At 34.2% G+C, this 14,477-nt stretch overlaps 2 protein-coding genes across 8 annotated transcripts in view; one reads left to right on the top strand and one right to left on the bottom strand.

Moving 5' to 3' along the window:
• Trmt6 (tRNA methyltransferase 6 non-catalytic subunit) overlaps positions 1 to 14,477 on the top strand; it is a 52,241-nt gene that overhangs the window by 4,372 nt on the left and 33,392 nt on the right. For all 6 annotated transcript variants that reach the window (XM_078051433.1, XM_078051435.1, XM_078051436.1 and 3 more), the window contains one exon: positions 31 to 208. In XM_078051433.1, coding sequence (XP_077907559.1) covers positions 179 to 208 — 30 coding nt within the window. In that variant the 5' untranslated portion in view covers positions 31 to 178. The remainder of the gene's footprint in view (positions 1 to 30; positions 209 to 14,477) is intronic.
• Positions 1 to 14,477, bottom strand: part of Mcm8 (minichromosome maintenance 8 homologous recombination repair factor) — a 35,536-nt gene that overhangs the window by 538 nt on the left and 20,521 nt on the right. For both annotated transcript variants that reach the window (XM_021723175.3, XM_005320492.5), the window contains exons 13-18: positions 13,972 to 14,113; positions 9,291 to 9,486; positions 6,696 to 6,915; positions 6,115 to 6,324; positions 5,176 to 5,252; positions 311 to 500 (exon numbers count right to left, since the gene is read on the bottom strand). In XM_021723175.3, the coding sequence (XP_021578850.1) occupies positions 311 to 500; positions 5,176 to 5,252; positions 6,115 to 6,324; positions 6,696 to 6,915; positions 9,291 to 9,486; positions 13,972 to 14,113 (1,035 nt within the window). The remainder of the gene's footprint in view (positions 1 to 310; positions 501 to 5,175; positions 5,253 to 6,114; positions 6,325 to 6,695; positions 6,916 to 9,290; positions 9,487 to 13,971; positions 14,114 to 14,477) is intronic.

Raw genomic sequence — 14,477 nt, forward strand, 5'->3', positions numbered from 1 at the left:
AAAAATGCAATTACATTGATTTTTCCCTAGAACTCTGAAATAGGAAGAATGGATGGAATGATGTACATATAACAGGTGAAGAAACTGAGGTTCAAAGACAATAAGATGACTTGCCCACAGGGATTGTCAGCAATCCCCATATGGAGACTGGGTCTTGCTATGATGCTTCCCTCTAGCTATGAAGATGTTGAAAGAACTTTGTAAAGAGGTAGGTATAAATCTTAAATAAAAACTGTTTTTGTTCTATTATACATTAATGAGACTCCTTAAATTATTAATAAAAAAAGATTAAGTATTTAGTTTATCATACCTGAATATTTAGCTCTTTGGCAATCTGTCGAAGTTGATGGAATTGAAACAGATTATTATAAGTTCTTTCAGCAATGCTGTTGAGAGCAGAAATAAATCTTTTTGCTGTTGACCTATTGCTCATTCCAGAGCCATGCTGTGATCGCTCAAAATCTAGGTTTCCAAATTCATCAGAGTAAGTTCCTAGCATGCTTAAGGAAAGGGAAAGAAAATGGTTATCCAATATAGCATGGCTATAGGAATTTTTGTTCTGGGTTTCTAAGTGTATCCCAGCAACATGGGAGGCTGAGGTAGGATCACAACTAAGGCCAGCCTTAGAAACTTAGCAAAAACCTGTCTCAAAACAAAACATAAAAAATTAGAAAGGGCTGTGGATATAACTCAGTGGTAAAGCATCCCTGGGTTCAATCTCTAGTACAAAAAAAAAAAAGAAGAAAAAAAAAAAACCAGAAAAACCTGGAAGTAGCCATGAGACTCTCACTTATTTTTTGAGTGACCACTTTGAAATCCAGTATGGTATAGATTTGTTTAGGATAAGAACATTTTGGACACAATTACAACTGCTTTTAAGAAAATTTTAAATTTGAAAAGAGAAACACATAAAAGCAGAGTTGATAAACTACAACAACACCTGAAACATTCTTTTTAAATTATGAAAAGAAGAAATTCTAAACATAATAAATTTAGGTTTTATTTGGTAAAGATATGTTCCTATTTCCTAGAGAGGCGGCATCTGGCAAAGAAAAGACATTTTAAAATACTCTACAAATGAACTAGGTTTATGCTGATGCGCAGTAATGATGGTTAGATATTACCTCCAGCTCTCTTTCTCTTATTTTTACAATATCACCAAAGAAAGAAATATGCACTTGACAGTTTTAGCTGGAAGTCTGAAAACACCAGTTAGAGATTAAATTAACCAGCCTATAACCTAGCTTTATTGCCAATTCCCTAACTGTACAATGAAACAGATACAAACTCATAGCCAGGTTAAGAAGCAAAGATGTTATTTAATCAGAAATTAATCAACTATGTATCAGTCACCTGCTAGGCAGTGGGTTTATATTGGTGAACAAGACAGGTACAATCCCTGCACTTATGAAGCTCATAGGAATGATCTTAAAGTCACTTGCCGCAGCCCGGCTGCAGCAAAATAACCAGGGGTGACAAGCAACTTGTGTACATTGATACAGCAGGAGTGGGAGTTGTTTATTGTAGGACAGGAGGGGTATATATACATTACACACAGCTTATCTTAATTAATATAAACTAGATACAGCAGTCAACCAATAAGGAATCTCCACACTTAATGGCTCACTGGCGTTACTTCACAAACCACTCCCTCTGGCAAAATGCCAGGCGCCATCCTGACTTGTTTACAAACCCTAACAGTCACTAACAATAAACTTTCACGGTGTTCCTTGAAACAGATAATAGCCTACATTAAAGAAAACAAACTGAACCAATAGGAATATAAGACTATAATAAAACAACAAAACTTATGATGAGTATTTTCTTCTCTGAAAAGTATACTTTTACTTAGGCTTATAAAGTGTCAAAATGCTTTAGGTTAATAATTAGGTAACACTAACCTTAATTATATATTTTTTTTACCATAGGCTATCCAATTTAATCCTTCCCCAAACCCTATGATTTAGAGACTATTATTTCCATTGTACATATGAAGACACAAAGTCTTGGTAAGGTTAAGTGACTTGCCAAAGGTCACACAACTAATAAGTGGCATATTTAGAATTTTAATCCATGCTACAATGTTGCAGATATGAATAAAAATATGTAAGATATTTGAGCTACTTTCTTGAAATAGAAAAAAACTTAAAATAATCTCCAACCTTTAAAGGTTGCTCTATTCTGTTATGTTTCCTAGTGTATTTTCAATTTTAGAAGAATCTTATATGTACCATTTACTAAATGCAAACATTTAATTTTCAAAAAATAAACAGCTATGTGCCCTGCTAACTCAGATGAACTATGTCACAGTTTAGATTTTTTTAGTCAAGCTTAGGCTTCCCAATTAAAATGTAATTTTACAGTTTCAAAAACCACTTTAAGGGCAAACCTTCAATGAAGCTGAAGAGATAAGAAACTCTAAAACAGAAAATTTAAAGAATGAACAATGATTATCAAGCTCACTTTTAGCATTAAATGAGGGCCTACTGTGTGCCAGGCATGATTCTGGGTCTTGGAAATACACTGTGGTAAATGAGACTGAGAAGGTCCCTGCTCTCATAGGCTAAGGAGAAAGCACATTTAGTATAGAAAACAGATAATCCAATGTAATCTCAATATGTTTAACTGGGTCTACCATGGAAATAATGCTACACACAATTCAAATCATTTGCAATCCATTCTCTATCCTCACTGTTGCTGACAAACTCTAACAATACTGAATTAAAGAAAAAGTCCCTCCTCTTCTATAGGCTGCTTATAAGAGAAAAAAACAAGCTCAGATTATTGCTTAGGCCTTCAGGAGGCAGTTTGGGTTCTCTTCTAATCATATGCATACCTGCAGAGACAGCTGAGGGAACCAAGCAGCCTCCATGTATGAGGCAGTACCAGACTGAGGATAAAGAAAACTAGATAAAGTCTTTCCCCATTAGGAAAGAGAAAAAAGGTTCTCTAGTTGAGGGCTGTTGCACAATTTAGAATAACAGCACTGAGAATTAGACCCTAGAAATTCTTTGATGATTTAATTTTGCAATCTTCTAATATGGGATCCAAAATCTGCCAGTTTTTGAAGGGTTCAGTTTATGGTATGAGCCAGAGGAAAGAGGGGATATTCTCAATATCAAAGCTGGCACTGAGACTAAATAGTGTCATTGAGTGTCCACTACTGTGCCAGAACCACATTTCAGTAGCATCACTGAAGACACATCAGAGCACAATCCTTTGTGGTGTGTTTTATACAAGAGACTGAGAGCAGAGTCTAACTTGCCTAGCAGCTCCAGATTGGACGCTACAGCCTTGTTTTTCCAGCTGTGAGGCACTATAATTCACAAAGAGAAACAACTGGGCAAAGCCACCTAGTTCTGACACCATGCAAGCCCCAGAATATCAGCAACTAGAAAACTAATATATCTACCTTTGATGAAACAGAAATGACTTAGCGTAAGATAAAATAATCTTTAACATACTTTTGGCCTTGGAAAAATAGAATCCTAATTGATTTAAATTTTATTTGCTGTGAGAGCATATTGAAAAAATAAAATTAATACCTAAATTATGATAAAGTTGTGAAGATGAGGGCGGAACTCTTCTAGGCAGTGATATGGAACAATAACCAAAATACATTCTAAATGAAATCAATGTTTATATATAATATACATATACAATATATACAATATTTATATATAATATACAATTGCATGTGGTATGCAACCATCTGTCTGCAAAGGGGAAAAAAGAAAATACACATATGTAGTTGTGATGAGTATTTTGTATCTGTAATTCACACAAAAAATTGGTAATATTTGTTGCTACTAAGGCAAGAGGAGGAAGAACTGGATAGCTATTAAGCAGGTTAAGAAGAAAGCTTTTCTAGTACCTAATTTTTAACTTTGGAATTTTGAATTTTATTATAAATGTATTTAAAATTTTAAATTTTGGGGAAAAAGAACACTAAAATAATTAACTTTTACTTTTGCTGATTAAAAAAATAAATACATGTCTAAGGTATCCATATATACTCAATTAAAATAAAAACTTTTCTACCTTCTAAAAATCATGATCTACCTAATGATATAAAATGCAAAGGATACGAGAGCACTGTTTATCAAAATTGAAATATAAGTACCTTGTAAGCAGTAATATCACTTTTAAGAATATATTAAAATACAATTTACCCACAAGTGAAGCATCTTATATAGAATTTTACTTATGTAGCACTGTTTCTAATAGCCAAGAATCAAAAATATTCATGAATCTAGCAATGAGGGACTGATTAAATAAACTACAATGTATCTTGCAACAGAATACTATGTAACTATTTAAAAAGTTCCCTATTACTTAATAAAGAATGATCTATGGAATTGAACAACAGCAGAGGAGGTAGAGAGGGAAGATGGGAGGGGAGGGGAGGGGAGGGGGGATAGTAGGGGATAGGAAAGGTAGCAGAATACAACAGTCACTAATATGCCATTATGTAAAAATGTGAGTATGTAACAGAAGTGAGTCTGCATTATGTATTTGGGGAGTTCAAAACCCAATTGAGTCAAATGTATGAAAGATGATATATCATGAGCTCTGTAATGTTTTGAACAATCAATAAAAAAAAAATGGAAAGAAAAAAAAAGAATGATCTATGGATACAGCCTTAAATTTAAAAATGGTACAGAACAGTGTAAACAGTATGCTATTTAAGGGGAAGTAATGGGTGGAAGGATGAGTGGTAAATGGGATAAAAATAAGCATTCTCAAAATATGTTTTTTTTTTAATTTCAGAACCATGTGAATGTATTACCCATTAAAATTTTTTTTCTTTTTTTTAACTCTCCCCTCCAACTTCAGTACTAGAGATTGAACCCAGAGGCACTCTACCACTGAGCTACATCCCCAAACTTTTTTTTTTTTTTTTGAGACAAAGGTCTCCCTAAATTTTCCTAGCTTACAATCCTTCTGCATCAACCTCCCAAATTGCTGGGATTACAAGCATGAAATACCACACCAAGCTCAAAAATTACCTAAAGATTTACACAGCCAGAAATATTTTAAAACAAGAAAGTATAATTTCTTTGAAGGAAAATAAATAATCTCATAGGCTAAATAACCTTATTAACAATATAATTTGAGATGGGAAGATAGATAACTATCTTTTCATTTTAAAAGCATTTAAAATTTTAAACTCACCTATATTTCATAATTTGAACTATATCCTCAGCATCTTCTTTGGTTGCTTCCTCTCTTAATTCTAACCTTGCTCGTGCCTTTGAAAAGAAACAAGAATTTTAAAATAACAAAAGTTAAATATGTTTACTACTGTTTGAGTATGTATGCTATGTCTAACTTATTTATTCACTGTGCATAACAACTGACTTTTGAGGGAGATAGGAAAAGTCAGAATTACAAAAATAATTAAAAAGCTTGAGTATAAAAATAACATATTTAAAATACTGATAAAACTTATTCCTACCTACTAACATCTTTTTCTAAGAGTGTTCATTTCAGAAGATTTTATTATTTTAACTACCAAAATTCTTGTAGCATCCCAAAATGTGAAATGAAAAGATATTGCTATTAGAAAAATAGGTATTATCCTTACAGACCTATTAGGTAATCAAATCAAACACCTAAGTACTTGGCACATTTCATGTTACCAAATACCCAACATGGACTTTTCAGACACTTGAGGAATTTCCTAAGTGCTATTAAAAAAAAAAATAAGGGCTGGGCATGGTGGCACATGCCTGTAATCCCAGTGGCTTGGGAGGCTGAGGCAGGAGGATGAGAGTTCAAAGCCAGCCTCAGCAACAGTGAGGCACTAAGCAACTCAGTGAGATACTGTCTCTAAATAAAATACAAAAGAGGGCTGGGGATGTGGCTCAGTGGTCAAATGTTCCAAAGAAAAAGAAAAGTTACATAATGTAAGTAACTGGTCCAGTGCCTAGAAAGAAATCACTATATGTTGACATGTTACAGTTGTGACTAATCTTTTTAAACACTTATACATCAATTTTTAACATCTCTCCATAGGAAGAAAAAGTCAGTTGTGCAGCAATTTGATCAAAATGGAAATTACATCTACCCTCTTATTGCCAAAAAAAAAGTATGAATGTAAAATTAACAAACCTCTGTTAGACGGATCAAAGATTCCAGCTGCCTAGTAGTGATTGGTGAGCTATTTAACCGCTGGCTCTGTTTCCGGAGCTCCAGGTAGAAATCTTGAAGAACTTGAGCTGCTTCTGTGGACAGCCTTGGGTAGACATACTGTCGAGCATAGCCAATGTACTTTCTCAATAGCTGGTGAGGAATCAGATCTATTGTTTCTCCAGGAATCACCTAAAGCATGATAGAAAGGCCCAAGATTACAGAATAAGCAGCAATAAAATCTTCCTGCTAAAATAACTTGTTTAGAGAAATATATAATTCTGAAATATGTACTTCTAAACAAAGAAAACATTATAGCTGTAGTTCTCATTCTCACTGACTTAGATGATTTCAAAGTTTACATAAACTCTAGTATCATTGTATGAAAGTTTATATATTATTGCTCTATCATAAACCAAACACTGAACTTTTTTTTTTTTAATCTCTTTTTGGTTGCTGGGAATTGAATCTAGGTCCCATTATGGTGCCATAAACCCAGCTTCCATCACACACTGAATATTCAAATAGAACCAAACTGAAGGATTAAGGAAAAACATGTATACCTTTAGTCTTTCTGATAATGGTTTCTCAGAAACCACTTCAAGTATGGAAGTATTTGAATCTTGACTATTCATACGAGCTACTGTGGCACTGCTAACAGTTCTCTGCTTTCCAGCTCTTATTGCAATCACATGTTCAGAGAGTAAGTGATCATGCTGCTCATTTGGGGTATCTAACAGGATAAAGACCAAATCGAATCTGGATAGTAGGGCACTCCCCATTCTAGGAAGTATGAAAGAAAGAAGAAACAATGATTGGAATCAAAACAAGTAGAAAATCTATATTACTATTTACTCACTTGTTTAGTACCCAAGTTCCATGTAGAACTTAAATCAAGCTTTAGGTTAAAGACATCAGCAAATAGTTTTTTGGATTCAACATATCGATTACAACCTTCAGAATATGCATGAGACAAACATGACCCTAACCTTGGTAGGCTGAGGATACATTGCCCTTTCCATACCCTCAAAACCACTTCTCCTTTATGTTCTATTATTACTAACTGGCGATGTTATATTTTCTATCAGAGGCTGTATTTAATTGAGTCTTAAGCTTTTATATCTTTTTTCTAACCAAAACATTGAGATTCTCAAAGTACTTGTCTCATTCAGAAGCAAAAACCTACTTTTTCTTCAAAGTCTATTAGTCATTAGAAAGAAAATGCAAAATGTTCTATTTAGTCATCTTCTCTGAACCCATCAATCCAGGTAACTTTCAGCTTAATTCACAATAGCTAAACTGTGGAAGCAACCTAGATGCCCTTCAATAGATGAATGGATAAGGAAACTATGGTATATATACACAATGAAATATAATTCATCATTAAAAGAGAATAAAATCATGGCATTTGCAGGTAAATGGATGGAGTTGGAGAATATCATGCTAAGCAAAGTAAGCCAATCCCCAAAAACGAAAGACCAAGTGTTCTGATAAGAGGATGCTAATCCATAATGGATATGGGGGAGGCATGGGAAAAAATGGAGGAACTTTGGTTGGGCAAAAGGGAAGGAGGGTAGAGAGGGGAGGGTGCAAGGGGGCAGGAAAGATGGTGGAACGAAATGGACATTATTACCTTAGGTACATGAATGACTGCACTTATGATGTCACTACATTGTGTACAACCATAGAAATGTAAGTTGTGCTGCAATTGTGTACAATGAATCAAAATGCATTGCTGTCATGCAGACCTAATTAAAATTAATTAATTAATTAAAAGATATGAGAAATGAAATCTGGAGCGACTGAACAATGTGATGAAGGCTCCAAAACAGGTCTATGATGCCACTAAAATCAGAGTCCAAGTGTCCTATATTTTTATTCAAGAGGACCTTTCTGATTTTTATAATACTTCACTAAAGAAAAATTCCTAATAGATTGTTTGGTGGTGGTAGCATGGAAATGCTTCAGATCCTCAAGTATAATTGTGTATTTAATGATGTATCAAAGGCTATTTTTATATGAAGTATAAAAAATATTAAGAAGTTAGCCAGGGTGATGTTACACACCTAGTAGGTCCAGTTACTGGAGAGGCTAACGCAGAAGGTTCACTTGAGCCCTGAGTTCAAGACCAGCCGGGGCCATACAATGAGATCTTCATCTCAAAAACATAAATAATAAAGCCAGATGCAGTGGCTCACGCTTGTAATCCCAGTAGCTTGGGAGGCTGAGGCTGGAGGGTCGTGAGTTCAAAGCCAACCTCAGCAACAGTGAGTCACCACGCAACTCAGTGAGAGACCCCATCTCTAAATAAAATAAGGCTGGGGATGTAGCTCAGTGGTTGAGTGCCCCTGAGTTCAATCCTAGTACCCACCCCCCAAAATATAAATAAATAAAATTTTAAAAACTAGAAAACTAGCTTTCTCCCCTCACTAGATTTAAGGTTCTAATTTTTCATATGAAGTACTCTAGTCTTTTTCTCACTTTTGCAATACTTAAATCTGTTTTCCACTTTCTATATTTCATCCAAACTGTTCAAAACTAATTAGAAGAGAAAGTACACATGCTTAATGTATAAACATTATTTTTTTAAAAAGTGAGATCACAATATATTTGTAAGTATGTAACATGGTCTTCTCAATAACAAAGCATAAAAATGTTTTTCTATCAGTACATTCAAAACCACTTTCATTCTAAAATTGCTACTCTCTACTGTGCAATTTTAATATGGTTTTAAGTATTCTGTTTTTTCCCAGTGATAAGAGTGGTTCAATAGCCACCCTAAAGTATATCTTTATGCCTTTTTTCTGTGACCAAGACTCCCAAAAGTAAAATGGTTGAAGCAAATGTGATTATATATTTACAACATTGTGATAAACATAGCAGGTCTTCCCTCAAAATACTAATGGTGTATGTGAGAACCCATTTCCCTACTCCTTTGCCAATAATGACTGTTGAAATTTAAAATATTTGTCCATCTGGTAGCTATCAATGGTACTACATTGTTTTTAATTTCTACTACTCAAGCACATTTTGTATACTGGAACTTTTAACTTCTGTGAACTATCCATTTATATCCTATTTATCTTTTTATTGGTTTATAAGGGTTCATGAAGTTCATGATCTTAAAGTCATAAATATTTGAGTTTAAAAAGACTTACTTCAAATTCTCAGAAACTGTTTTGGCTTTGTTGTAGTGTCCTCCAACTGGATTTGCAGCAGCAATAATGGAAGTTCTTGCAGGAAGGCTACAAACCACACCAGCCTTAGCAAGGCTAATACTTTGCTGTTCCATGGCTTCTAACAAGGCTTGATGTTGGTTCCCCATCTTATCAAATTCATCTATTCCACAAATGCCTACAATCACAGTAGAATAATATGGACAAAAAATATTTTTCTTTGGTCAAGTTCCAAATTTTGTAAGATAGATTATTCTACAATAAATAATTATTTCAATTTGTTCCTAGTTAAAATTTTAAAAAAGGTCATACAATGGTTAAAAAAAAAAAGTCATACAATGGAAAATTACTGTTTGCTTTATATTTGTTTTGTTTAAGTTTTATGTAATATTTATTTATTCACCACTTTTCCATAGCATTATGTTGTAAGAGTTGCAAAAATGAAGATATAAGCATACTCAAAATGCTTATGGACTTAATTCAAAAATACTTAAAAAATACTTTAAAAATCCTATGAGATATGCATAATTATGTAAGATGAATTTTCTGGAGTGGGGAGTGGTTAAAAGGAGATCTTGTAGGGATAGTGGGACAGCATAATTTGAGAGGAAGAGTATGGGCCCTATAGAACAGAAAATCTAGGAACAGCTGTCAACAATACCAGGTTCTAATCATACACTTGCAGGGAATCACTTAACCAACTTAAATCTAAAACAAAGCACCACCACTGACTGAAGGCATTTTATGTGCTAGGGCAAGAATATTATATAATCCATAAGTTAATGAAAACCTCCTAATATCACCTTGTAATATCTTCTTCCCACTTCCCCAGATCAGTTAAATTAGCTGTTAAGGGGTCATATCTGAAGGACTTTGCTGTGGGTTAACCTCATGTATATCTACTCTATATCCAGGTAAACTTTATTAGCTAGCTCAGAGGTGCTATGAGAAATAACTGCTGATTAGTCTTCTGTATAAATTTCAAGATTCCATGATCCACTTCTGGTTCCATTTACTGGGTTCTCTAATTCATGGAGTTAATTATCTTTTATGTCAAATGCCCTTCATTTTTGTCTCTATAATTGCCCCTCTAATTATTTTAAACTTTTTTCTTTTCTTTTGCATTTGCTGAGATTATCTTAAACCTTCCTCTGTACCTTTAATTTCTCCTTTGGCAGGATTAGTGCTATATGCTGCTTTAGTAATTATATTGCTAGTCATCAACTTGCTATCTATAGTGTCCTTACCACATCCTCCACTTGTTTTATTTCATTAAATTCATGTACTTATTAAATGTTTGAAAAATTCAGGGTGAATTTTCATTGGTTCCTTCAATTACAATTTTATCTAGACTGGGCACTTTTTTGACCCATTTTTTTTCCTCTTTATCTACAATTTGCAGACTAGGGTGTTAACCCTACCTTTCAGTATCCTAAACATTTGGGAGAGGAAGCAAGGGGGCTTTGTTGGACTTTGGGCCACCTTTCTTACTCATCTCTCTTTTGAAAAGGTTCACCCCTCACTGTTGAGACTGTGTCCATGTTCACTACAGAAGATCCCTGTACATTAGCTTGTCTCAGCTATTCAGTAAGGCACTCTGAATGATAGTGAGCCTTCCCTATGATTTTTCCCTGGACTTGGCAGTAGGGTATGTGAAGGCTTTATCTCAAATTTTCCATGTGTTGCCTATTACTCTGTCTGCCCACACCTCTCTGGAATCAATGGTGTTATTAGAAATTCTCAAAATGACTAGTACTTTTCCTCAGAGATAGGGATGGGCTAGGAACAAAATCAAAGCTACTTCTTCTCTGGCTGCTACTTTGCAGACTGTAAAGTAGGAGACAACAAACTTTTAATATAAAGGAACTGTTGTGTGTATATATATATATATATATATATATGTATATATTCCAGTTTTTCAGGCCACTACTGTCTTGTACATTCTTGGGTTTGTTTGTTCTTTACAACCCTTTAAAAACATAAAAACCAGTTTTAGCTTGTGTACTGTATTAGAACAGACTGCAGGCTAAGCTTGATTTATAGACTGAAATTTGCTGACCCCTGATTTTAAAGCATTAAACTCATTTTCCTGTTCAAATATAAATGAAAAATTATGCAATTTAACATTTTTTAGTCATTTCATTAGATGTTGAAGAAGGGAAGTATTACACAGCTTTATTACTTGTTTTATCCCCTGAAAGTCTTCAGTAAAGATTTTAGTAGGATCCTGTGTTTGTTTCTAGAACCCAATCTTTGCTGACCTTTCCTTTGTATTTGTAAAATTTCTTTTTATTTTAACAGTGCTATGTTCACCATCCTAGCACTAACTTATCTACTTATATTTGGTAGAGATGACACTGGTTCTTCACATTCTGCATTTTAAATTCCAAATTCCATTAACTGTCTATACAGCTAAACCTCCAAATCACCTTCAACTTCTAAATGAGAAGTTTTATGGTTTAACAAAAAGTATTCTTTTCATATACTTATTTCCTTCACCTGGTATCTCAGCAAAAATACTCTCACTTCTGATATGCTATTTTATAATTTTGAGTTCATTAACTCAATAAATATTGAATAACTTCTACATACCAGTACTATATTCTAGGCATGCAAGATATACTACTAAAAAGACAATATTCCCTACCCTTGTGAAGCTTACATTATTCTCAGTTGACAGGAGGCAGACAATTAAAAATGTAAATCATATGGGAAATGGTAGGTACTATGGAAAGAAAAAGAAAAAAAGTAGTTGCTAAGGCAGCAACACTGTGAAGGATGATGCTATGACTACTTAAAATATGTTTAGAAAGACTTGCTAGGGCAGAATGCTTGAGCAAAAACATGAGGTAGGAAAGGAACAATGCTTGCAGACATACGTGGGATTCCTGGAATTAATAACAAGGGCCCTGATGCAGGAATATGATACACCTGGAATTCTGATGATGTTCAAGGTACAGCAAGGAGGCCGGTATAGCTAGAGAAGAGGACAAGCAGTAGGTAATAAGGCAGAAGAGGTGATGAATGGCCAGAATGTAAATGGCCCTTGACTACCCTCATGACTTTGGCTTTCACTCTGATTAAGATAGGCAGCTGAGCAAAAGAATTACATAAATCAAGGTTTTATGAGATTACTCTACTTCATTAAAAACAATAGAAAGAGGTAAAGTCATTAAAAGTAAGAATCCAAGTGAGATGATTTTATGTCACAGACCAGGGTAGGAGCAATGAAGAAGTAGATACTGGATAGATTTTAAATGTAAAGGAAGATTTACTAAGAAGTTAGGTGTGTGTATGAAAAACAAGTCAAGGATGCCTCCATGTTTCCTGATTTAAGCAAATAGAACTATGAAATTATTTACTGATGAGGAATAGGCTTAAAAGGCAAGATGAGGATTTTGGCTTTAGACATGTTACGTTTGAGAAATTGATGGAGATACTATATAGATAAGAATATGTGCTTGGTGTTCAAAGAAGAAAAGATTATAAATTTTGGAATTTTTAGCAGACAAGTAGGTAAACAAAGCCATGAAACTAAGTTCAAGACCTCCAATAAAGTAAGTATAGACCTGGAAGACAAAAGGTTCAAGAACTAAGTACCTAAAGTACCTACTAGTTAAGAGGCCGAGGAGATGAAGATGTACTAAAGACTGAGAAGGAATAGCAAGTGAAGTAAGAAGAAACCTAGCAAAGTTCAAAAGGGAGGAGGGATCTGCTGTGTCAAATGTGGATGACAATACTGGACTTAGAAATAATGAGATCACTGGCAAACTCAAAGAATATTCTCCATTGGACTGGAATCTGGACACTTCCTGACACATGCATAAGGAACATGTTTTAAGGCTCCTTAAGTACTAACATCCAATGTGAGGATCCATTCTTGCTGAGTCCTACTATCACTCAAACCCTGGAAAAACCCTAATGAGATGGGTTGAAATATAGGAAAACTAAAATTCTAAAGTGACAGCTCTAAACTTATATGGCAAGTCTCTTTTTAGTATAGGATGACATCCACTTTCTTTTGAGTTCAAGGTAACCAGACTATTTTGAGCTAAGTAACATTAATACATTCAATATGTATTAAACGAGCACCTAAATACTAGTCAATGTGAATAGTCAATCAACAAAATATCTAAATCCTACTCTATAGAGAGCTTACAAGCTCCAAAACTTTTAATTTTTATACATAATTGTATGTGCTAAGAGATTCTGAAAATAAAGGACTTAAGTTTCAGTTTTAATTCTATGGTCTAAATAAACATAAGTACCATATTTTCAATTATGAATTCTGACATTCACTGGCAACTCACTGGTTAAGCAATGCTATACAAATGCCTCTTGGACCAAATGTAAAGTAACTGAAAAAAGAAACCGTTTTTTTGGAAAAAAAAAAAAAAAAAGAACAAAAACGCAGAATTATTGATTAGTGGGAAGGGAAGGGGGAGGGGAATAGTAAAGAGTAGAAGGAATCAGACATAATTTTCTTATGTTCATTTATGAATACACAACCAGTTTAACTCCATAACATGTACAACCACAAAAACAAAGTTATACTCCATGTATGTATAATATGTCAAACTATGCTCTACTAGCAAGTATATCTAAAAACAACAACAACAACAACAAAAAAGAATTATTGACTAATATCCCTGTTATCTCTCACCTTGATCACCAAGTACCAGAGCCCCAGCTTCCAAAGCAAAATCACCAGAGGAACTATCTTTTGAAAGAGTTACAGTTAGACCAGAGCTAGTCGTAGTGTTACCACAGACATACACACCACGTGGAGCAACATTGCATACTGCCTACAAAAAAAACATATAAAAGAATCACTCAGAGTAAAAGAGAAATGATAGCAAATACTTAATTGCTCACAAATATTAGGTACATGCTCAGAATTCTCTTAGGAGCTTTACTATACAATCTTCACCACTATGAAGGGAAAAGTATTCTTATTTACTGATGCAGAAAGTAAAGCTTATAGTGAGTGAGAATGAAGTAAGCTATGAAGGTGGGCAGCCAGGATTCCATCAGACCCAGGCAATCTAACCCTAGAGTTTGTGGTCATGTCAATGTTTAACACAATTCCATTTTATGCTCATTTTTCAAGTACAAACAGCAAATCCTGAATACCAATTTTAATTTTAAAAGCTCAATAATGCTTTAAAG

Source organism: Ictidomys tridecemlineatus, chromosome 5, assembly GCF_052094955.1.
Source record: "Ictidomys tridecemlineatus isolate mIctTri1 chromosome 5, mIctTri1.hap1, whole genome shotgun sequence".
Taxonomy (NCBI): domain Eukaryota; kingdom Metazoa; phylum Chordata; class Mammalia; order Rodentia; family Sciuridae; genus Ictidomys; species Ictidomys tridecemlineatus.